Consider the following 24,735-nt stretch of genomic DNA (forward strand, 5'->3'; position numbering starts at 1 on the left):
ATTACATTATTAATTCTAGTCTTTGTTATGATTGTTTATCTAAGAAAGTTGATCTCCTAGGTGTCAGTTGCTGTCTTCCACATTTATATTAAATTAATTTGATGTTCTGTGGCAATAACATAATCAGTGATGCATAAATTGTGTACCTGGCTGTGTTATTAAAGTTCTCTCATAAGTTGCAATGATATGGGTTCTTTGCACATCTCTCATTATACAATTAATCAAGAGCCTTTTGTATTTTTTACCTTTCTACACATCCTGTGTTCCTTATTTTTTTTATTAGCTTCTCTAATTTTGCTATTTTTCCATTGGCTTTTTGTGTTTCAGGCATCTGAGAAACATTATGTTATCCTTTGATGTATCTTATTTTAAATGGAGAGAATGTATTAGGAACCACTAACTCCTTTAAGAATAGACTATTTTTAAATGCCCACCTTATCTCCCTTCAACTGGTGAATATAAACTTTTTAGAAGTGCCAGAATTTGAAAGTAGATTCCCATCTGTAAAGTCCTTTTCAATCCTGTTTTATTATAATAGTGAATAGGGTGTGGTTGGCTTGTGGTGTTTGTTGTTTTTATTTTTCTTTTAAAATTATTAAGACATATAACTTAATATTATCTCTTTGTATTCTTTATTTGTGTAGCTAGGTGGAAAAGGAAATGAAAGGAAAGGAAACAAATTCTATTAGAGTGACGGGGAAGAAAATGTTTGCATTTTGTACCACAGTTACATCCTTCTTCATACTATATTTTCTTTGGTTATTGAGTTTCAGTATTTTGGTTGCAAAGCATCATGCTTTCTGCTTTTGCTTTGCTTTCCAGGATTGTATAGTTCTATGTGAATATTCAACACAAAGATTTTTATGTTTTTTTTTTTTTTTTTTTCAGCTCAGAGGCTATTTGAAAGGATAGTTGGTTCTATTAGAATAATAGCCATATTAGTAAATTTGATTGTTTTGTGCCACAAGAGCAAACATGCTTTGTTCCATTAAAATTCTAATAATGAAGATTTGTACCCTGTATTTGTGGTCCTTTGGTGTTTTGTGATATCATCTAGATCTAGCATTCAGGCAGGAAAAGCAGTAGTTCTTTTATGCTTATTAGATGAAATTTAGCTCCAGTTGCCTAAAAGAAAATTACTACATATATACCAGAGTTGGTAGCTAGAAACAAAGATTCTCAGAAATAAGAGCAGTGTATCTTCTGTGTATATCTCTGATTCTCTTGAGATATTATTCGTATTGTTTCAAGCATTAAAAAAGCAGAAAAACTTAAAAAGCTCCCCCCAAAACTCCACCATGTAATGTGTGATTCTTACTGAATAGTAATATCTCTTTTAGGTATCACTTTGTCAAGTACAACTTCCCCCTTGCCCCAGGTTAGGTTATTTATAGAAAGGCAGTGATTTGAATGCTCTGCGTAGGTTCAGTTTTGCATAGGTTTTAATTAAACCAAGTGAATTATTTCTAACACTTTCCTACATTATCTATTGCTCCTTTCTACTCTTACTGACAGAGTGGAGTTGGAAGGTCGTGGCTGCACTGAAGTATGGATCAAAGCTGTTGTGGTTGAACAAGTTCTTAAAGTTCTAGGAGTGTCTTGTGGAAATATATTGGAATGCATTAACTTCGGACCAGTTTACTTTGGGTGTTCAAAGACTGAACAAATATGTTTGTACAATGAAAGTCCCGAGTGTATGGACTGGGTAGCAGTACTGGAAGACAATGCCACTGCAGGAGAGATGGTAAGAAACTGTTCTGGGTTTTATTTCAGTTGAAAACTTGTTTTCACTTCTGCTTTTGCTTTTTTTGTTTATCAACATTAATCTTCTAGTAGTTTTTACTATGTCATACCATTTCCTGATCCATAGGCTTTCTAAAACTTCTGTCTGATCAACAAATATGTTCCTATAATATAATTTTGGAATTCAGTTTTTCAGATGTCTCTGTTTCACTTTGTTACATGTTAACCTTAAGAGTATTAAGTACATTCCATGCATCTATGTGGGGTTTGTTTGCTTGTTTGTTAGGGTTTTTTTGAATGCTTTTGCTTAAAATCCTGCTTTGAAATCAAAACATACGTTGGTATTCCAAGATGTTATGAATCTGGTTTCACTTGTTTTTCTCAGACAGAGAAATCGTGTGAGTGAGCATCATCTTTAAAAAAAGGAATTCAAAACCTTGTTATGGGATTGATGTTTAAAAGTTAGTTGATTAGCCATGTGATCGGTAGCTATGTCAGAGCTATTACTTAAGTTATGAATTTCTGTGTGATGAAATTCAACAAGGGCAAGTGTAGAGTCTTGCATCTGGGGAAGAACAACCCCATGTACCAGTACAGGTTGGGCGTTGACCTGCTGGAAAGTAGTGAAGGGGAAAGGGACCTGGGGGTCCTGGTGGATAGGAGGATGACCATGAGCCAGCAATGTGCCCTTGTGGCCAAGAAGGCCAATGGCATCCTAGGGTGCATTAGAAAGGGTGTGGTTAGTAGGTCAAGAGAGGTCCTCCTCCCCCTCTACTCTGCCTTGGTGAGGCCGCATCTGGAATATTGTGTCCAGTTCTGGGGCCCTCAGTGCAAGAAGGACAGGGAATTGCTTGAAAGAGTCCAGCGCAGAGCCACAAAGGTGATTAAGGGAGTGGAACATCTCCCTTATGAGGAGAGGCTGAGGGAGCTGGGTCTCTTCAGCTTGGAGAAGAGGAGACTGAGGGGTGACCTCATCAATGTTTACAAATATGTAAAGGATGAGTGTCAGGATGATGGAGCTAGGTTTTTTTCAGTGATGTCCAGTGATAGGACAAGGGGTAATGGGCGTAAACTGGAGCATAGGAGGTTCCATGGGAACATCAGGAAAAACTTCTTTACTGTGAGAGTGACAGAGCACTGGAACAGGTTGCCCAGGGGGATTGTGGAGTCTCCTACGTTGGAGATATTCAAGGCCCGGCTGGACAAGTTCCTGTGTGATGTACTCTAGGTTACCCTGCTCTTGCAGGGGGGTTGGACTAGATGATCTTTTGAGGTCCTTTCCAACCCTTGGGATTCTGTGATTCTGTGATGTGTGAATGATATGAAAATGATGAAAGTGTATGTGTAGGGAAAAAAACACTACTACCCTCCAAAAAAAACCCAAACAACCAACCAAACAACCCCAAACAACAAACTCACAACAAAACCAACAAACAAACCCCCAAAACCCCACCCAAACACCAAATACAAAAGGGGAAGCAAAACAGGCTAAACTATTCTACATTTTGATTATATTTTAGGGAACAGATCTTCAGAGGAGTACAGATGCTGCTTTACAAGACTTAAGCCTCAAGAATAGAAAAAGAGACATAGATCTTTCCACCTTGATCTTGTGCATTCCTAATCAAGGCACCTTGCTACCTTATGGGAAGTCTTTGGTTACATTGTGCTTTACTCCAAAGTGAGTGAGTGCTCCAAATTAGAAACATACATACAAAATGATTTGGCTAAGCTATTTTGTAATTGTTTTACGTTAATGTGTCTGCAATTTTTTTTAATGAATGATTTCTTATATTTTATGTGTCTTCAAAGAAATGCTTGGCATGATACTACAAATGAGAAAGTAAAGTCTGAAGGGATTATCTGGAAGAGGTTTTATAATACATTAAGGGTTTATTTGAACCAAGAATTGGTTAAGCTCTTTTTGCGAGAACAAGAATTTTATTAGATTTTGCCAAGGGAACTAATTGCAGCTCTCATTAAGTATGTTAAATCTTTAAAGATTGTTGAGAGAGTCTTACAGTGTCAGATTAAGTGTCTTTTTAATGACTGCAGATTTAGTTCATAAAGATATACTATATGTGCAGAATTTTGAAAGAATATATGTATCATCACCAAGAGACCAAAACATTTTGGACTAATTTCATTCTATTTAAAAAAAAAAAAAAGCGTAAAGGAACATTTCTTTTGAAGATAAGAAAAAGAAAACGCTCTCTAGCTATATCCCATACTTAAACTATAATTATAGGTGGTTAGTATGCATGTAGTATTAGTTTAGAAAACTGTTGTAGACTGGACAAGATATCAAATGACTAGTGTAATAAGCATACAGGTACTGTTGAGTTTAAATTTGTTGCTGTTCCACTGTCTGAAAGGAAGTATAAAGGCCATTTGTTCAAACTGTATCCAACCACAACAAAGCCAGACTGGTTGATGAAAAATAAGCCTTGATTTTTTTATGGGTTGGAGTTTGGTGCTTTGTTTTTTTCCCCATCTTGTAATTAGAGATTGTGGATCTTACAGAAAATTTCAAAGGGACTTTGGAGTGCATGACTCATCACCAAAACAAGATTATGTACTGTTTCTGAGATTTGAGAATGTTGGAAATAAAGATGTCTGTCTGCAGGCCCTCAATGATGGTGGTACAGCAATCAAAGGTTTGTTACTGGAAATGTATAGTGACTATCAGAAATGTGTATATGGATGATAAAACTGTATGTCTGGATTTTTTTTTTTTTTTAATTTCTTCATCTTAGCAGTTTTATGGGAAACCTATGTTTGTGTTTTTTTCTTTTTGTTTGTTGGGGTTTTTGTTGTTTGTTTTGTGGTTTTTTTTTTTGTTTTTTTTTTTTTTGTTTTTGCTTTTTTCTATTTATACAAGTAAATTATTGTAACTTACATCTTTAATGTTTTAGCACCAAAACCTCTTTGAACAGTGAGTAGAAAGGAGGAGGAAATTGTGTGTCATGAATACACTGGCTGCTAGTGAACACCTAGAACTTAGTTATAAATGTAAATATTTGAAGGACATAAAAGAACCCCTCAGTCATTTGCAAGTCACAAGCATTTTGCTAATACCAGTTTTGTGCATTTTCAAATGGATAGTTGATCACCTTCAGCTTCCGTAATGAGGGAATATGTTATCTAACAGCCATTATAAGTAAGCGTGTCTGGGCTAAGTTTATAGAAAATTTCATTATAATTACATCATATTATGGTATTATGTTGGTTTTGCAACCATAAAACTACAGTATGACTTTTCTGTGTATAAGAGATTAGGTGTGTGAGATTTTTTGGTGGTTTGGTTTTTTTTTATATGTTTGTCTATTGCAGTGAATCATCCTCATCACATGGACTTAGCTTTGACAGGTTCTGGGCTTCCTGTCATGTTAACTTTTAATCCAGGACCAGTTATTAACTTTTTGGACTGTTTCATGGGTGAACAAACACAAGTTCTGTGCACACTCAAAAATGAATCCGAGTCCCTTCCAGTAACATTCAGCTTCCGCAAGACTGCTCACTTTAATATTTCTCCTGAAAAGGGAAAAATTACGAAAAAATCTGCAAAGGTAACTAACCCTTTCTCTTAGATTCTGTAGACATGCTGATTACTTTACAGTGGTCAGAAGTGGAACTCCTTGAAAGTAAACCAGAACAATTTCATTTCAGTAGCCATGGCATTTAATATCATCCAAATGTTTGGATTTTTTTTTCCTCCTCATGTAGAGTCTTTCCTGTATGCCAGGAAGCAACAAGTATTATTTTAAATTTGAAAAAAAATAATTGCAGCATGTCCTGGGCTTAAACCATGGCACAGCATTAAAGAAACTTTACTCAGTTTTTTCCTGGCTTTAAATTCCTTATATTTTACTGACTTGAGAAGACTGATTTATGTTTAAACCTTTCCAGGATCCTTTTATTTTCTTTCAGTAAATCACAACTACTCTAGTAAGATAAAATTTCTTTTAATGGAAGAAATTTTGCCAAATTTATGTCAAACATGGAGTCAGTTCACAAACCTGTAACTCAGGCCACAAGAGAGAATAACTTGCCTCGGAAATGGGAAACTGCGACTTTGTGGTGTTCTGATGTGTATCAGTTTTTTATTTCCATATATTGTTGATTTATGTGTGGCAGTTGACATATTCCAAAAGGTCAGTTTTGAACACTTATCTTAGAAGTAAGTGTGGAGAGAAGTGACTCAAACAGAGAATTACACAAAACTTTTCTCTTTGCTTTTCTGCTCATATGTCTCATAACAACTTTTATTTTCCAGGATGTGATGTTTTCATTTACTCCACATCAAATAGGAATATTTAAAGTGAAGCAAGTTGTTGATATAATTGGTACAGCATTCGAGAAAAATAATTTTCAGGTTCTGAAGACAAAATCCTTTCACCAAATATATTTGAGCTTTAATGGTGTGTGCAAATCTAAGCGAAAAAACATTCTATTCAAAATTAATCCTGGTAAGATGCTGAAAAGATAAGTGACAAGTGATAAAATGTTTTATAAGTACTTTTTAAAGTGCTTATACACAATTAAAATATGGTTCTATGGATCAAAGTGTTAATATAATATTCAGGTTTTGTCAGCTTTTCTAAATGCTCATTTACTTTTTGTCCTATTAATGTCCTCATTCTGCTCCTATTGCAGGTTTATAAAGAGATTATGAGGGGTGTCTGTACTCTGTAGGCTACTGATGTTTATGCTTTGCTTCTAAGCTTCATTGAAGCATGGAGGGAAAGTGTTTTTTTTTCAGATCCTTATATAGATGGGTTCTATATCTTCATGTTCTCCCAGTCTCTGAGGATGAGTATGTATACTTGCATCTGTATACAGTGGAGGGGGAATAAGGCTGGAATGAAGCTCCTTGCAAACTGTGCCTCCATGGGCAATGGAAGGAATATACTAAAGGAATCACTCTTATAGTTTGGAGGATGGAACATAGCTGTTTGGTGGTTTGGGGTTTTTTTGGTGGGTGTTTTTTTGTTTGTTTTTTTTTTTTTTCAGGTGGGGGAGAAAAGGGAAGTTAAAGACTGAATTTACTAATTTCTTTATAGTGCTGTTTTAAACACAGATATTTAAAACATACATATAGACAGGAGAGGTGAGCAAACATGGACTAGTTTGTCATAATTTTTCTGTTTAATGTACATGTGCTTTTCTGAAACTAGAGTGAAAAAGATCAGAGCTCCTTTTAGTTGTGATAGCTTGGAAGTTCTTTGTCAAAAATCATGCCTGTGTTTGCAACCTTTAAGGCAAGCTTTAGGAAACCGCGGATATTGTTGTCACAGAGGCATCTCCAAGTGTTTGGTCATGTGCATGCACAAGACAGTGAGTCACAGCTGGACGTAGTAGGAGTGGTTTACATTCTAGTATTTGTTTGTCTGATCTGGACCAGGGAAAGTGATTGGTTGTTAGTATGGCCTGAATGCCTTTTTCCCTCTTGTCTGAGGAAAACAATGGGATGGGTGACTGATAGTTGCATTGCTGGGTGGACCATTATAAATTAAGAATTACTTTTTTAATACTTTTTTTATACTGAGTTCTGTTCAGAATATATTAGTACAAGTGAATGTAACATATTTTACTTGAATTTTAAGGTTTAACACCAATGATTTCCAATGCAACTGGACAGTTTGTAGCTCATGGCACAAGACAGTGCACTGATACAGCACCTGTGGCAATACTTAAATCAACCCAAACACAAATTCATACTCACCGGATAAACAGGAATTGTAAGGGTGATGTACTTACAGCTTTTCCTAATGATCGAGCAGCCAGCATTAGGCCTAGTGAACGGAATAAAAAGTACAGGTAAAAATTATGCAAATGTGCAATGTAAATTCGCACATTCTTATACAGTATATAAGAGATAGAAATTGGTTACTCTTATGACAGTTTACTGGTTTTTGTGGCTTTTTTGTTTTTCAGGCCTAAAGTTCCTTAAAATTCACTGAGTTCTACTTAAACTTATGCCTTTTGCACATAAATTCCATGAGTTGCTTTTCTCGTATGAAACTACAAGTGCATTTATTACAGTTTTGGTATTTCATTTTTTATGGTTGCCCTTATGAGGTTAAATATTAATAATCAGCTACAATAGGAAGAGTGTTTGCAATGAAATATATGTGTAGCAAAATTGATGTTTTCATTCTAACAAGACCCAGAATTATTTTACGCACATAGTGAAACTTCAATTCTCTTTAAATATTTAGGACTATTTTCACAAAGACTGAAAGATATAATTATATAGATCCAGAGTTTTCTTATACTGACTATGAGCAACTGTCAAAAGAAGCACATAAGGAATACTATGCAGACTTCATTTCTAGTTTAAGACAGTGTCGCTTACTGAAAGATACCACTAGGTAAGACTTTGTTTAAAGGATAAATATATACTTCAGGCTTATGTGAAAAATGTGTTTATATGTGCAGGGTTAATTTAGTGGCACCAATCATATAGCTAAATTTGTCCCATGCTGAAATGCTTATGATCTTGGGATCTTCATTTGGAATGCCTAATACAAAACCTGTTTTGTTCAAATGTTCATTTAGACACTTAGAGGTCACTTCTTGGATAAAATGTAGGGATGGAGGCATGGAACTTGAAATTAAAATAAGATGCCAAGTTTTAAGAAGAGTTGGCTACAGTTAATAGGAAAAATATAACATTGATTGTGTTGGATTCTCTTTTATTTTTATATGATAAATAGTGAGTATTTCCAACTTGTATCTGTAGCTGACCCAAAGTGGCAGATTCAGTATATAAATTATGAAATAATTTGTGGAATAAAGCAGATAAAATTAAAGGATTGTATTGGTCTTTTAGCTTTATTTTAGGTATGCTTTGGAACATAATAACAGAAAAGAACTTACACCTCTGCTATTTCTAAAAGTTTTATTAAAAAAACAAAAAACCAAGGAAACCAAAACCCAACCTTTAAAACCTCTAAAGCAAGATGAGTAATATCTTAAGATTGTTTAGTTTGCAAGAACCATTACTTAAAAAAAATATAGTGCCAGTGGATTATTCTTGTAATCTCAATTTACCTTACTCTGTTTATATACATCATGATTCAGACAAGGCCTGCAGAGCTTGATTATTTTATTTTTACACATGCACATGGTCTATGGTGTTTTTGAAATAAACTGGTGTTGTGGAATTGTTGAACTGTTTATATAACTATAAGGCATATATTAAAGTTATATTTTATTGCATGAGGAGCAAGATCAGAAAGGAACGTTTCACAGTTATCAGATGAATTTCACTGTTACTATCCAACATAGTATTAATTTTCTGAATACTTGGTAGAAAACATCTGTATAAGATCTCTGGAAGTTTCAAATCCCTTGGTTGCAGGTAACATTGATTGAATTTGAACTTCCACCAAAAAAGTTAATTGCTCTGAAAAATAAGGCTGTAATTGGTGCATTTCAGACATATGCAATTAAAGGATCCTTTGTAATCTTGGTATTTACTAACTTTTAAGTACTTGACTTTACAACTCAATTGTTCTTGAACAAGTATTTTAAACATGATATCATATTTATATTTTGGTAGCTAAGCAATTGCTACAAATGTGCAACAGTTGTTAATTGTTGCCTAAACAATACAGTAAAAGACTTTTCAATGCATTTTCTGTAATTGAGGTATTTTTTTTTGATAATGAAATACCCTAAATTAGACTATAATTTGTTTTGTTTAACCATATTAAATAGTTTAATGTGTGGAACATGGGATGCTCAAACTTCTGGATTTCCATATTATTTTTTTTTCTCCTCTCCTATAGGCAGTTTTATATTTATAATAATTCTGTAAACATAGGCCTTAAACCAGCTGAAGGGCTTATGTCACCAAAGATGTCAATCACAGATATTCACAAGGAGAAGACACAATTCAAAATCCTTCCTTTAGAAGAGAATTGCCTATTAATTAGTCAAAAAACATCACCAATTGGTTTTAAATCTTCAATCAAAGATGTAAGTTAAATGTGTGAATAGTAACGTAAGCATAATTTGTTTACCGTATAAAAAGCATGAGAATTTTAATCCTGCTCTGAGAAGATGCTTTGTGCTTACCACAGACTTGGAGTGGGCTTAATGCTACGCCATCTTCTACCCAAGAAAAGGAAGATTGTAGTCTAACTTTGACATCAAAGCAGCTTCATCAAATACTCATAGGTAAGATTTTTAATTTGCTTCCTAAATATAGTACTATAATAATAAATACGCTAGTTTTAAAAACTCTTATTTACAGTAATGCACTTTACGTTCATAATTTTTCAACTTCAATAGAAAATAGCTTAATTTGGTGGCAGCTTACTATCTACAGTAGTGTTTAACTAAAGCTTTTTACTTCTCAGAAAATAGTGACGTATGATTAGACATGAAAATGTAAAAAGAGCTTTCTTTAAAGACTGCTTATGCTAGAGCCTGTTAGAAAAGCATCAATGAAGCATAATATGAGGGTTGTTGATACCCCTATGCCTTGTTACTGGGTAGTATCTGGATCAACATTAATATTGGGAAGACTCATGGGAGTGTCCAGAATTTCTGGGAATTAACAGTGAATTGTGACAGCCAAAAAAATTGAAACTTCTTCAGGATTTTCCTTGAAAAAAATTTCAGTGAATTGCTCTGTGATGGGGATTTACACCTGCTAAAGTCTGTGAGGGTCTCATCTATTAACAACACCTGGTATTAAAACTGGCCTATTTTGAGATCAGTTTTCTTTGGTAAAATTATTTAGCAGGAAAGTAAAAATATTCAGTATGTTCTGGCCTTTTTTTTAAATTTTCAGTGAAACCAGAACTTGAATAGTGTAGCTCTGCATACTGATACACTTAGGGAAATGGAGAATAAGATAAACATATTAATTACAAAAAGTACTTAGAGTTTTGTAAGATGCTTGATTAGTGCCACGAGCACTGAAATTTGCAGACCAGCATAAAAATTGGTGATAGCCGTAAATAAAGTAGGGAGATAATCCTGTCACCACCAAATTACATGAATTATTAAACCAAATGGTCAAACATGAGGGAGCAAACAAACAGGTTAAGTATATAAATTCTCAGTGAATTGCTGGTTGTCTAACTATTAGAATATCTGATCAATAAAAAATATTTGTGATTATTAATAATCCCTTTAGTAATTAGCACATTGCTTTTCCTGTTATAGAAATAAATGTTGGTGCTGGCGTTTGAATTGTACTACTGAAAGCGTTCACAGAACATGCATGGTATTTGCTTCCAAATTTTAGTGTGAATTTGTTCTGCCAAAGGATTGTTCTAGCTGACTAATTCTGTAATTTGAGGAACTAAAATGTTTTGATCATAATGTTTTAGTAGTTATACTTATATATTCCAGGTCCTTCTACTATGGATTTTGGTGATGTTTGTGTGCATTCTACAACATTCAGGAAACTGCACATCATCAATAACTTGTTAGTTCATATATGGGTACAAATTGATATTGAAATTGATGAATTACAGAAGTCAGGTCCATTGTCTCAGGTGGTGCCTCCTCTTACAAAGACTCATGTTCCAATTGCATTTGAGACAGAGACTCTTGGAATGTTTAAAAAGTAAGGCTTTTAACAATTGTCTTGATTCACATATTTTCTTTGCAGTAGTAAAATAAAAAATCCTGTGGCTGGTTTAAGCTCAGTATAATTATGATAATTGTTAATGGTATGCACTCAGTTATGGTGATATTGCTATAATTAATACAGTTTTACATTGCAAAATTTTTCTAGTATAGTAATATTTCTTAAGATTTAAAAAAAACCCAAGAAACTGTCCTGTCAAAAGCCCATATAGCCACAGGTGTATCAAGGAAAATTATTTGCCATTACAATGTATTTGTTAGGAAAATTTAATAGAAAATGCTGTGCTTTTTCCAGCGTAGTGTTGTGTTGCTGCATGTATGCTTTTGATGAAGCATGTGGATAAATTTATGGGCACACTGTTTTCTAGCCCCCTCGTATGGAGTTAGGATTCTTATTTTCATAATGCTGTTGAAATGACTGTATGAGGTTGATCATCTTTTGGCATGATCCTCACTTTCAACATGATTTAAGTTTTATGCAAAACAATTGCAAATTGCTTTCTCTTGTCAATCTTAACTGTGTGTTCACAATTGCTTTGTCAAGGATTTTCTTGCTAATGATTCTATTTCATATAAACTGGATGTAACAAATACATAAAAATATATATTTTTGTTACAGATCTTTCATTTATACAATAAACAACCAACATCTTGGCCATGTGCTGGTAATTGCAAAAGCAGTGTCTGTTGAACTTGAGCTGTCTGCAAAGGAAGTGATTTTAAATCCTAATCCTGGCTACCTAGCAGAGGCAGAATTTAGAACAACTGTCAGGGTATACAATCCCAGAAACCATCCTGCTAAGTTTACTTGGAAACCTGTAATGAAAAATAGAAAACCTGCATTTTCTGTACGGCCAGCCAAAGGTATACTATGCAAGTCCGGTGTATGTGCATGTATCTTAAATGTCAACAAAGTTAAATGAAACAAACACTCAGCTGATGCTATAAACTCTGGTTTTTAGATTTGGGTCAGCATCAGTGTATCCCAAAAGTAGTACCAGATCAGAATGTATACCATAGCGGCACTCCCTCTATGAGGCTTTCTGTGACTGCATACTCAGTCCAGTTAATTGTTTCTATGCCAGCAGTGCTTATGTAACTTTTTCTCAGTGCAGATTGGTGATTTCAGAAGTGAGGCATTTATTTAATGGCAGTTAGCAATATTATACAGCTTATCAGGATATGAAATTTCCCAAAAGGACTGTATGTGAAGCTGCTAAGACAATCTACAGAGTCTGAGTAATACAAATGGAATTCAATCTGGGATTAGTTTCCACTTACATTATGGGTCAATATTGTTAGAAGTGTTGTGAAACATTAACTTTTACTTTCTTTCCTTTGAATTATAGTGTTCTGCAGCGGTATGATGGAGCTCCATTATTAAAGAACTAACTGCTAATTGAATTGGCATTACACAGTTCAAACAAAATTTAGCTGGATCAGCTCTGATTTCTTAAGAAAAGATATTTCTGCTGGTACAAGTTCAGACTCTATTGCAAGCAAGAAAATATATATGATCTTTCCCAAATTTTTGATTCTACAGTCTGTGGTTCTATTTTTTAAAATGTTGACTATTTGAGTAATTCATGGCTAAAAGCTGCCAGTGAACTCTTGAGTGGGTTTTACTGCAGGATACTAATAAACAGATTATGCAATTGTCATGAGAATTCAGAAAATAATTCTACTTAATTTGGCATACTGTTCAACACCTTTGAAATGTAAGCTTAGTCTTCAGTAATAGTAATTTCACTTTAATGTGCTTATATTATTTCTAATTAACAATTTGATAACTGTACATATATGCTATAACATGTAAATTACCTATATTTACTTAGGCTTTGTGGAGGCCTATAGAGATCTGGAGTGTGAAGTTGTTTGGCATCCAGGATACAGCTCTCCAGAAGCAGGAGAATTCAACTTGTGTGTGCATAAAGGAAACACAATTACATTGAAATGCTTTGCAAAGGTAAGAATTTGTGTAGGAGGTATAAAGAAGCAAAATGTGTGTTTTTTCTAAACAAGTAATTTCTTAAATATATTTTTATTACGTATTTAAAAATTATTTTAATCTCATATGTCTTCTATTTGACATGTTTAAAAAAAGAATATTGCTCCAAAGACATGAATGGAGAAGGCAAGACAATTTGCCTTTTTCTTACCTTCAATGATACACTTTTTTTTTGCACCACAACTTAGTTGTCCTCATATACTAAGTGGTAATTACTATTCTTGGCTTGCTTAGTTTAGCCAAACAAAGGTTGAAAGGTGATAATAGTATAGACACATATATGAAGGGATAAAAATCAATCTGTGTGTGGGAAAGTATATTTGAGACAACAGACTATAATGCAGTTTCGTGTTGGTATTTGTGATAATTCGAAAAGCAGTGCTCTGGATAGTCTTCTAAACAGTGAAAATCAGCTTAGGTTAATCATATCATATCTTACGTCACACTCCAGGGAGTGCAAAGGAGAAAGACTCATTGTTTCTTTCTTTTTTTTTTTTTTTTTTTTTCTTTCTCTCACTGCTGGATTGTACAGGCTGCATGCACTAGAACTTCTAGTTTGGGAGCCAATAAAAACTTTCCCTTCCTTTTTATGTGCTTGCTTTATCTTTTAGGCTTTTTCCCTAGTAACTGTTTTCTTTTTCTTCCTCATCTTTTGAAGCCTCGGAAACTGCTATATATATATATATATGGACAAGGGTGTGTGTAAGCTAGAATACTAGCATTTCTACTGCTATTAAAAACTCTGAAGTATCTTGTCCTGATCACACATTTAGGATTAAAAGAAAATCACACAGCTTATGCTGTTAAATTAAATTTAATTAAAATATTTTTATTTATCTTGAAATTAGCCTAGAAATATCTCTGGGGTTGTCTGTTCACTTTGAATAGAGATAAGTTCAATATGTTGAGTAAATATTGTCTCACATTTAAACTGTATTTGTCTATTTGAGTACTTCTAATTTATGCATTTCCACAAGTATATTAATTCGTTATATAATGAAAAGAAAATTAGGCTGATTTATGTATTTGCACTTAGTAATACGTAGTTTGCTTGGTTTTTCTTATTTTTTTTAATAGCTTGGTGCTACTAAGGTTCAGTTTGTGGAACAAAGGATACCCTTCAGTCATAGTCCAATGGGCTTATCTACTTGTAAGACAGCTACTCTTCAAAACATAGGATGCAATCATGCGTACTTCCAAGTAAGCTACAATTATTTTTAACATATTAATTTCTTGGGCTGGGGAGGAAGAAGGGAATTCATTTTATCAGATCATGTTAGAGTTTGTGTTCTCAGTTATTAGATACATGCCTACTTAAATTTTTGTTTGGTTTTCTGAAGAAGCAATATTTATGTGAATAGGAATTCATCCCTCCGTCAAATTTGGATTGATGGATAGATGGACCAACAGACAAGCAAAGTGATAATGGTCTAAAAAGTTCTGAAAGTTTCATGAGAACCAGTGGTGGGAGTAGAACCTCGTATTGGTGTAGCATATGAAAAAGCAGTTACAGCTTGGATGTTTTTATATTTTGAGAGACTGAGCAAACTGGCTATCATTCCTACTAGCTGTCCAGGCAGTACACGCATAGAACTGGACCAGACACAGCAAATATGATTACTAACATGTGAGAGAAAGATAGGCTGTATTATCAGTTGGTTAAGAGATGAGCTGAATGCCAGAGTGTGTAAAGACATAATACACAAATTAGTAGGAAACCTAACTTCATTTGTTCTCCTGATCACAGAGTAATTTGCTCTATTTATTTAGTGAAGCAAAAGAGTTTTCGTTAAAATCCTCAGAACTTTTTTTACTACATTACTATGGTACTAAGAAACTTGATTAATTTATTTTGATTTTTACCTCATTTCTCTGTTTATTAATGGAGCATTGTAATAATTATTTTTACTGCACCCTTGGAGGATAGATCTGAATTAATAAAATCCGCATAATCAATAAGGCAAACATACTCAGCCTTTTAAGCCTCCATATTTACTTTTAAGCCAAGAGATGACTGCATGGTCTTGGTCATTATCACTTGTGTAGCTATACTTTAAAACTTTATCCATTTGCAGCGCATTAGAAGAGAACAAATTTTATTTTGTCCCTACTAATTGTAGGTAAACTGGATATTTACTAGTAGTGCTATTAATGAACTTTACAATATTAGGATCCTGTGACCTGTCTTCTTACTGTGAGTGTCAAAAAAGAAGTGAAGAATTTATCTGTCACTGAAAATATGCATTGTAATATATTCTTGAGATTTTCTAGATAGCAAGTTTTAATTTTAATTTGTTCTTGAAAACAACTAGAAAACAACCTGAAAACCAGAAGGTGAAGTTTCCAACCAGTGTGCAAACATTATTTTGTAGTAGAAACTGACAGTCATCATGTTTAGGATTTTGTTACTTTATTTTTTATTTATTTTTTTTTTATATGGGATATAGCCCTAGGGGGCAGAGGGGCCAACACTGTTGGTTAATATTCAAGGATCACTTGCTACAAGCTCAGGAGTGTTGCATCTCAACTAGAAGGAAGTGCAGCAGGAGGACCAGGAGACCTCCTTGGATGGATAAGGAGTTGCTCAGGAAAATTCAAAGGAAAAAAGAGGCTTATAAAAGGTGGAAACAGGGACAGGCGGCCTGGGAAGAATACAGGGATGTTGTCTGGGAAGCTAGGGACCAGGTTAGGAAAGCTAAGGCCCAGTTAGAATTGAACTTGGCTAGGAATGTTAAGGATAACAGGAAGGGATTCTATAGGTACGTAGCAAATAAAAGACAGAGTAGGGACAACATAGGCCCCCTCTGGAAGCTATCAGGACAACTGGCTACCCAGGATTTGGAGAAGGCTGAGGTTCTTAATGACTTCTTTGCCTCAGTCTTTACCAGCAAAGGCTCTGACTGCACCACCCAAATCTTGGAAGGCAGACACAGGGACTGTGAGAATGAAGACCTTAGGCCCACTGAAGGAGAGGATCTGGTTCGAGACCATCTTAAAAACCTAAACATACACAAGTCCATGGGACTTGATGAAACCCATCCACGGGTCCTGAAGGAGCTGGCGAATGAAGTTGCTAAGCCACTGGCCATCATATTTGAAAAATCATGGCAGTCAGGTGAAGTTCCCGATGACTGGAAAAAGGGAAATATAACCCCCATTTTCAAGAAGGGGAAAATGGATGACCCAGGGAATTACAGACCAGTCAGTCTCACCTCTGTGCCTGCCAAAATCCTGGAGCAGATTCTCCTGGAAGGCATGCTAAGGCACATGGAAAACAAGGAGGTGGTTGGTGACAGGCAGCATGGCTTCACAAAGGGGAAATCCTGCCTGACCAATTTGGTGGCCTTCTATGATGGGGCTACGGAACTGATGGACAGGGACAGAGCAGTTGACATCATCTACCTGGACTTGTGCAAAGCATTCGACATTTATGAAGTTTAACCATGCCAAGTGTAAGGTCCTCCACCTGGGTTGAAGCAATCCCAGGCACAGCTACAGGTTGAGCAGAGAAGAGATTCAGAGCAGCCCTGCAGAGAAGGACTTGGCGGTGTTGGTCGATGAGAAAATGAACATGAGCCGGCTACAGTGTGCGCTCGCAGCCTAGAAAGGCAACCATATCCTGGGCTGTATCAAGAGGAGCGTGATCAGCAGGTCGAAGGAGGTGATCCTGCCCCTCTACTCTGCTCTCATGAGACCTCACTTGGAGTATTGTGTGCAGTTCTGGTGTCCTCAACATAAAAAGGACATGGAATTGTTGGAACAAGTCCAGAGGAGGGCCACGAGGATGATCAGGGGACTGGAGCACCTGCCGTATGAAGATAGGGTGAGAAAGTTGGGGCTGTTCAGCCTGGAGAAGAGAAGGCTGCATGAAGACCTCCTAGCAGCCTTCCAGTATCTGAAGGGGGCCTATAAGAATGCTGGGGATGGACTATTCATCAGGGACTGTAGTGACAGGAGAAGGGGTAACGGGTTCAAACTTAAACAGGGGAAGTTTAGATTGGATATAAGGAAGAAGTTCTTTACTGTGAGGGTGGTGAGGCACTGGAATGGGTTGCCCAGGGAAGTTGTGAATGCTCCATCTTTGGTGGTGTTCAAGGCCAGGTTGGATGAGGCCTTGGGTGGCATGGTTTAGTGTGAGGTGTCCCTGCCCATGGCAGGGGCGTTGGAACTAGATGATCTTAAGGTCCTTTCTAACCCTAACTATTCTATGATTCTATTTTGTTTACCTGTATTTTTTTCTCAAGCTTCTAAGTCCAAGTTAGTATTGCGTGCTATGAATGTTCTTGTAAGAATATAAAATCTTCATTGTAGATATACTCGTATTAAAAAATCCCAAACAAAACTCCAACAAAAGCACAAACCAAACCTCTCCCCACTTCCCTTCCCCAAACCCACCACCTTTTTCAGAATTATTAATGTTTTATATTTTTGTTTGAAGGTTCTTGATTCAAACCCACTGCCCGGAATGAGGATCTCCCCTTCTGAAGGGGTGGTACCTGTGGGAGGCTATGCTGATCTCAAAATCTGTTTTAATCCGATTGCAAAAATGAATTTTGATACAAAAGTGGAGGTAATCAGAACTGGAAGAACTGTCTTTTGAGTGTTATGTTGTCTGTTTATGTGTGGTGGTGTGTGCATTTAAGCATTTTTTGGATTTTATCTCCAGTGTTCTAATGCTGCGGGGGGGGGGGGGGCTGGGAGGAGGAAAGAAAAGAAAAGAAAAAAAAAAGGTTTTTATCAGCAGTTGATGGCTGCTGTAACCTATTCTGAATTTTTTCTCAGTCCTGCTGAGAAGTATCAAAGCAGCCTCTCCTTGATCTGATTGATACTATATCTTTGGCAAGCTGTTGAAGCTAACTTATGGTTGTCTTCAGAAGAACATATAGGCATATCCACTGCTTTTATGATCTATATTGGAGCAGGACTGTAACACTGCAGTGTCTTTAATTTCTTGACATCTTTTTATGGTCATCTCAGAGGTGGATTTACTAGTAGACTTGATTTGATGATGGGAGTGCAATAAACAACAAATCCTATTTTGTTTTCTGCATGCCTGCTTCCTGAGCTTGTTTCTGATCAGATAAGTGAGAATGGGTAAAAGGATGCTATCACGGGGCTGATCTTTGCTACCTTTTCTGACTGTAATCCTGGATTCTCCATCTTTTGTGGCTGCCTACAGTATGCTCTCTAAAGCTAGTAACATATTATTTTCCACTTCTAAACCAGATTTAGCATTGCTCAAAACAATAGTATCTACTTTGTACCAGGATCTCTGTCAAGCAGTTTGTGTTGCAGTATGCTTTCCAGGCCTCATGCTGCTGAATAGATCTACCCCATCCACTCAGCTTAAATCTAACCCAACCAATTATCTTTCTCCTGTTGGACTAAACTGTTAATCTAGTGACGCAGCCTCCTGCAATGCTGTTTTTCTCCGCAGAAAACTGGTATTTCCTAAAAATTTGTGTGGTTTTTCTTTCTTTTTTTTTTTTTTTTATCAACAGCTACAACCATCACAGGTATGGTATGCCACAAAGGCATGATTGGTTCTTCTTTGAAGCCACATCTCACTGGAATCTGTATATAAATGTCCTGGAAAATTATGACACTTTCTTTACCTCTTCATATTTCCATAACAGAAATGCATTATATTATAAGAGCATAATCATTTTCATTACAAATTAAGTTGAATGTCTTTTTCCACTCATTGTCTCTGGGGTAGGTTAGTTGGTTGGTGTCTTTTTTTTTTTTTTTTTTTTTTTTTAAACAAAAAACCTAAATCTTTTTTTTAATGTAACTATGACTGATTTGGTGAGATACATTAAAATGATCTTGTCAATAATCACACTTTTGTCCACTCGCTTAGGTAGCAGTGCGAAATTCAGAAATACTGATGCTTAGGATTGGTGGATTTGTAGAGGTCCCCGAAATAAATATTGATGTGGTAAGTATAAAAAAACGGTAGCAATTGGTAAGGTTGATAGTGTCTTACCTCCTGAGAAAATTATCAAAGTGAAAATAAAAACCTATATGTACGTATACCCATTGCATTAATGGTAGCTGACAGCTTTAGCTTTTGTACTTGAGAATCTGGAAAAAGCATGTTAAAAGGAAGAGGATTTCCTTAAGGTGTAGTTATAGGGAGGGGAAAAAAAAAATCAAGAAGTGGAAAAGGAATCCTCTGATCTCTTTATCGAAGCATGAAAAATTTTCTGATGGTGTAACAGGACTTATGTATTGGATTCTTAACTGTTGCATTTTATGTCCTGGAAAGATTTTGATAATAAGAGTTATTCAAGACAATTGGTTAAGCAAGGCTGTTATTGTGTTAGACATTATGAATCTTTGAACAATTATATTTTTTTCACACTCTGGTAATGTGCTTGACTTCATAGTGCTTTGACCCTTTTTTTTTTTTTTATTTAAACTTACAGCAGCAATTTGACTTTGGTGGTGTTTATGTTGGTGCTACAAAATCAGTTCCCTTTTTGCTGCAGAACAAGGGACATGCTTGTACCAGAGTGGAGTTTGACTTCAGTAAATATAAGGATTTTGAATTGAATGCTAATGACCAGTCAGGTATTTGCTTTTGCTATATCAGAATTTTCATTATATAAAGAATGGATTTATTTATTTTTTATTTAGAGTAATAACATCTGTAATTTTATTCTAAATTTTGTTTGACAGTGTTTGATGGCTGTTCTTCAGAGCCTTATACGTATTCAGTTAACTTAAAGGGAAAGTCAGCTTTGAAATGCTTGTTGTCCTTCATGCCAAAAGAGGTAGGTTTATGGGTGGTGATTATGCTAAATTAAAATTGTGCTCAGTGATATTTCTACGGTGAAAGAATATAGACATTGTAGATTCACATTTTAGTGTGTGCCATAGTTTTACAATAGTAATCCAATTCTTAAGAAAACAAGTTCTGAAATAACCCTTACATAACTTGCTGCTATCCTAAAACATTTGCGTACACGAAGAACACACACTATATCAATGACTGAAAAATGGAAAAAGTAGGAACTTAAATTGAATTGCATTCATTAAATCATTCAACAAACAGACAGTCCTTTTATTTTTGCAGTTATTCATGCTTCAACTCTCATATGACCAAGGGACTACAAAATTAGAGGAGTTTTATGTGCTGTAAAGATTGGCATAGTTGCTTTCTGACTGAGCTATTTGAGGGAAATAAACTGAAGATGTGAGACTTAGTGGGTTAGTTTTAAATTATGAAAACAGCATTTTATTGGCAGTAGGTGTCAATAGAGAGAGCTACAGCAAATTCTAAATCTAAACCTATTGAATAGCAATTTAGAAATTGAGGATTTGGGGTTTCTACATATTTGGAGAACAGTGAACTGAAAGAAAACTTTGATATTATAAATCAGCTTCAGAACAAGCAGCTGGGGATCACTTCTATAGCACCTAAACGTGTTGCATTAACTGCATTTTTTCCTTAAAAAATAATATCAGAGACAATGTATCTTGGAAGGGTTGACAATATTCTTTTCTAATCCACCCGCCCTCCTTTTTAGCACTTTAGTTTTTGAATAAAAGGGAATTCTTTTGTTCAAAGCATCACTCAAATAGTATTTACATATTACAGACTGTGTCTGGTAAAACTGTGATTTTCTTTTTCTTATTACTGCCAGCTTAGATTCTGTGTACACATGGAAGCCATTGTGAAATTACTGATGGGATGAATTTATAGGGCATTCACTACTCTGAGATGATTTTTCTTGACAGAACATGAGTTATTAGATTAATAAAAAATGAACTATTTCAAGCCAAACTAATTTTTTCCTATAGCATTGGAGGACATGAGGTTAGGGGAGAAGCAGTGGATATATTTTGCATCACTGTCAGATGCATTCTCATAATCAAGTAGTCAGATTTAGACTAGATAGAAAAGTATGCAATAGCTTGCAAAATGATACCTGCAGAATATCACCAGTGACCTTTTGTCAAACTGGAGAAAAGATCAGTAAGAAAAAATGCTGACATTTTCATTTAAGTAGGAAGGGTAAATCATACAAGTTTAAGACTAGATAATGCTGTTGGAATAATCTATGTGTATGGTATTATAGATCGCAAGTTGAACAAGTATTATGAGTAGAGGCAGACATCACAGTGATTTGTGTGAATAGGAATAATGTAAGTAAAGCAAGTAGAATAGTTATTCTAATCAGTGCAGTTAACACTTCAGCTGCAACACCTTTCTCAGTTTGGATGCCACACTTAAAGAAAGAAGTGTGAAAATTTCCCTTGAAAAGTAAGTCCAAAAGAAAATCCTGGATATCATCAGAAGTTCAGAAAGCACAAACTGTGTAAAAAATGGATCTAACTTCCAATAGTTTGTGGAATATAATTTATATAGGCTTCTTCACTGCAGTAGATAAGTAACAAGTAGTGGGTTTAAATTATGCCAGGATGGATTAGATTAGATATAAAAACTCATTGTAGAGAAAAGAGTAAAATATTGAAATAAACTACGTAAGAAGAAATCTTCATTATCGAAGAGTCTCAAGAATGGGTTGGAGAAGCAGCACCAGAAATGATTCACTCCGTCCCAAGGGGATAAGTAATCTGGCAGACAGTCAGACTTGTCCATTGTAAAATCATATTCTAGCAGCATGTTTTTGCTCCAAAGATGAAATTCTGTCCCCACACAGGCCAGTGTTAAGGCTCATAGTAATTATAATGGTACTCCTTAGTGGCTGTCTCTTGCCAAGTGTGAAATTCAAACCAATTAAAAATAACCAATACAAAGGAATATAGATTTTTAGCTTAAAATGATGAAATTGGAGTGTGGAAATGCTCGTACAAATAAAAAGAAGTACATAAGATAGTGTAGAGCCATGTAAAACAAAAATGGGGAAAAGATTGATTGAACCTTTAATGAATAGTATATATTAGTACTGTTCTTACAGCCAAGTTTTGAAACTTAATTAGTTTTGATTTTTATTTTACCAGTAAAGTGCTCTGAGATGCATATTGCATTTACAAAAGTACCTGATTGTAACAGCCTTAAAGAACATTTTCTTTTTCAGTTTAAAATCATAAGTATTCAACAACATTTTTAATTTTTTATTCAAATTAAAAGATTGTCAATAGAAATGAGAAACAAAATGCTGCTCCATAACTGCAAGTTAGCTTCTAGTAAGCTGTAGATATAACACTAAATAAAGTAAATGGTTGCTTAAACTGTAATACCCTTCTGTAAAAACTTTTCAAATCTTCCAATTTGACTGGATCTGCTTTGTGGCTACTCTTCTTTTTTAAGAAAGCCGACCACCCCACAACTACTATCAAATATATTACATCTCTTCATTACGGATTTCTCTATAGGGTTATCTGATGTCATCTTTTTTTTTTAATTTTTAAACTATGGGTATAAGGTGGGTTTGGTTTTGTTTGTTTGTTTTTTTTCTTTTTTTTTTTTTCAGTCTTGAGAGTAATTTTTGGCAAACATAAATTCAGAAGTAAGGGAATAAAGAATTTCAAAAATGAAATCTTCATGGGGCACCTTATGCCTTATAACCAACTAATAAATGTTACTTTAATGAACTGTCTTTATTTCAGTTGCCTCTTCTCTCCACATGCTCCCAGATTTTCTGTCTCACTTTGCCCTTGGTACCGGGTAAGCTCACTGCACAATCAGTGCTTCCCTTCTGCTCAATTATTATTACTACCTGCCTGTTAGGGGGCAGCTTACTCATTACTAGGCACGACATGCCCAAATACACTTAGGACTCACAGCCCACCGGTTGTCACAAGTTAATATCACTGGAAGTGAGTGCAGCATTGATAGCTGGCAGTAATAGCACTGATAATGTTAAATGAAGTTAACTTTGGAAACTAAATATGTTGCCCAGTATGGCATGATTAAAGAGCATCTGGAACTACATGTACCCCCTAGGATGCTGTAGCTTTTCTTTAATTTAACTCCTGCAAAGTAGAATACTAATAAAAGCATAGTTCTGGTATAGGTGCCAGCATCTCTTGTGATCAGAAACTCTCATTAGTTACTGATTCTTAAAACATTCACGACTAGATCCAAGTTCTTTATCATTCTACCTCACCTAGATTCTCCCCTTTTCTCACCAGATTTCTTCCTTCTCTTTCCTGAATTTCAAGTCTTGAAAAAACTCTAAACTTCTCTGTATAGTAAACTTTCCCTTTTCAGTTTTCATGGTTGCAAATGCTATTTCCTGCCTCTGTACTTGAACAGCTGCTTCTCTGATCTCATCACGATTTTTTGGACAACTGCTCTTACCCAGCTTACCTCCAGCTGCTGCAAACTTTGCATATCCCATTGAGTCACATTCTTTTCTGTCCACCTTCTGGTTCTAAAACTGCCTGCCGTTGTAGCTGGTACTGACAACACTACCCAATATACCAATAAAAATTCACTATATCAATACAATTGCTAAGAAAGTAGATACTAAAACTAAGGAAAAAATGAAACAAAATAATTCAGGAGCACTGATAAAAAAAAAATCACAAAAGCATGAACTAATTTTAATATGCTTTAGAATTTTATTAAAACTACTTGGATTATTAATGTAAGGTTTAAGTAATTTAGACTTGAACACAATCTTGAATTCTTCTAAAAATCAACTTGGCAATAGCTTTCCTTCTGGCTCTAAAAGCTTCAAAGCAACAAACAAAGTAAATGCATAAGAACTCCAAATACCTCCTACAATTCTCACTAAACCTTGATATGTACAAATACATGTGACTTCAAATGATGCTCTTAGAGATGAAGTACATTGCCATGGTTATAATATATAAAAAAAATTTAAGATAATTCTCCCAATATTCTAAGTGGTAAAATGAAGTCATTTTAGATAAGGCTAGGATGCTGCTCGTCACAGCCTGGCTCTGCATTCCTGTTGTTCCAGTGTCTCAGAAGGTGTTAGAGGTGATGGGGCTCTCAGCCTCACTGGAGGAAGTTTAATCTTTGTGTTTGTGGGCCATGAAAGTGACAGCAGGATACAAAAATATATATAAACTGGTAAGGTAGCAAATACTTCCTAATATTTCTCTTCCTATTTATATACAGGCCATATGCTGCTTTCTCTCCTGCTTGGACATAACTTTGAGACACACTTCAATTATGTTTCAGGGGTTTTTTTAGGGTAGCTGTTCACTCTTTTGTTTCTTTATGTATACTGGCTATTTAGGCCTGAGGCAGTGTCCTGGGTTCAGCAGTAGCAGTCAGTTTTTCTCCTTCTTAGTAGCTGTTGCAGCACTGTGGTTTTGACTTTTGGCCTGGGAACAAAGCTGATAACACCGATGTTTAGACTGACCAAGGACTTTGTGAGTCTCATGCTCTGCCAGGGAGGAGGGGGGGCCGGGAGGAAGAGGGG

The 24,735-nt window shown here is 35.4% G+C and overlaps 1 protein-coding gene across 1 annotated transcript in view; it reads left to right on the forward strand.

Annotated features, from left to right (window-relative positions):
* CFAP47 (cilia and flagella associated protein 47) overlaps positions 1-24,735 on the forward strand; it is a gene marked incomplete at both ends in the record, with an annotated part of 327,280 nt that overhangs the window by 11,540 nt on the left and 291,005 nt on the right. The window contains 17 exons of the mRNA XM_080613518.1: positions 1,516-1,744; positions 3,264-3,424; positions 4,186-4,400; positions 5,077-5,312; positions 6,020-6,212; positions 7,350-7,563; positions 7,965-8,117; positions 9,540-9,729; positions 9,834-9,930; positions 11,116-11,332; positions 11,975-12,219; positions 13,191-13,321; positions 14,441-14,563; positions 17,802-17,933; positions 18,865-18,879; positions 19,227-19,304; positions 19,756-19,968. Coding sequence (XP_080469644.1) covers positions 1,516-1,744; positions 3,264-3,424; positions 4,186-4,400; positions 5,077-5,312; positions 6,020-6,212; positions 7,350-7,563; positions 7,965-8,117; positions 9,540-9,729; positions 9,834-9,930; positions 11,116-11,332; positions 11,975-12,219; positions 13,191-13,321; positions 14,441-14,563; positions 17,802-17,933; positions 18,865-18,879; positions 19,227-19,304; positions 19,756-19,968 — 2,842 coding nt within the window. The remainder of the gene's footprint in view (positions 1-1,515; positions 1,745-3,263; positions 3,425-4,185; positions 4,401-5,076; positions 5,313-6,019; positions 6,213-7,349; positions 7,564-7,964; positions 8,118-9,539; positions 9,730-9,833; positions 9,931-11,115; positions 11,333-11,974; positions 12,220-13,190; positions 13,322-14,440; positions 14,564-17,801; positions 17,934-18,864; positions 18,880-19,226; positions 19,305-19,755; positions 19,969-24,735) is intronic.

Source organism: Psittacula echo (genome assembly GCF_963264785.1).
Source record: "Psittacula echo genome assembly, chromosome: 3".
Classification (NCBI taxonomy): domain Eukaryota; kingdom Metazoa; phylum Chordata; class Aves; order Psittaciformes; family Psittacidae; genus Psittacula; species Psittacula echo.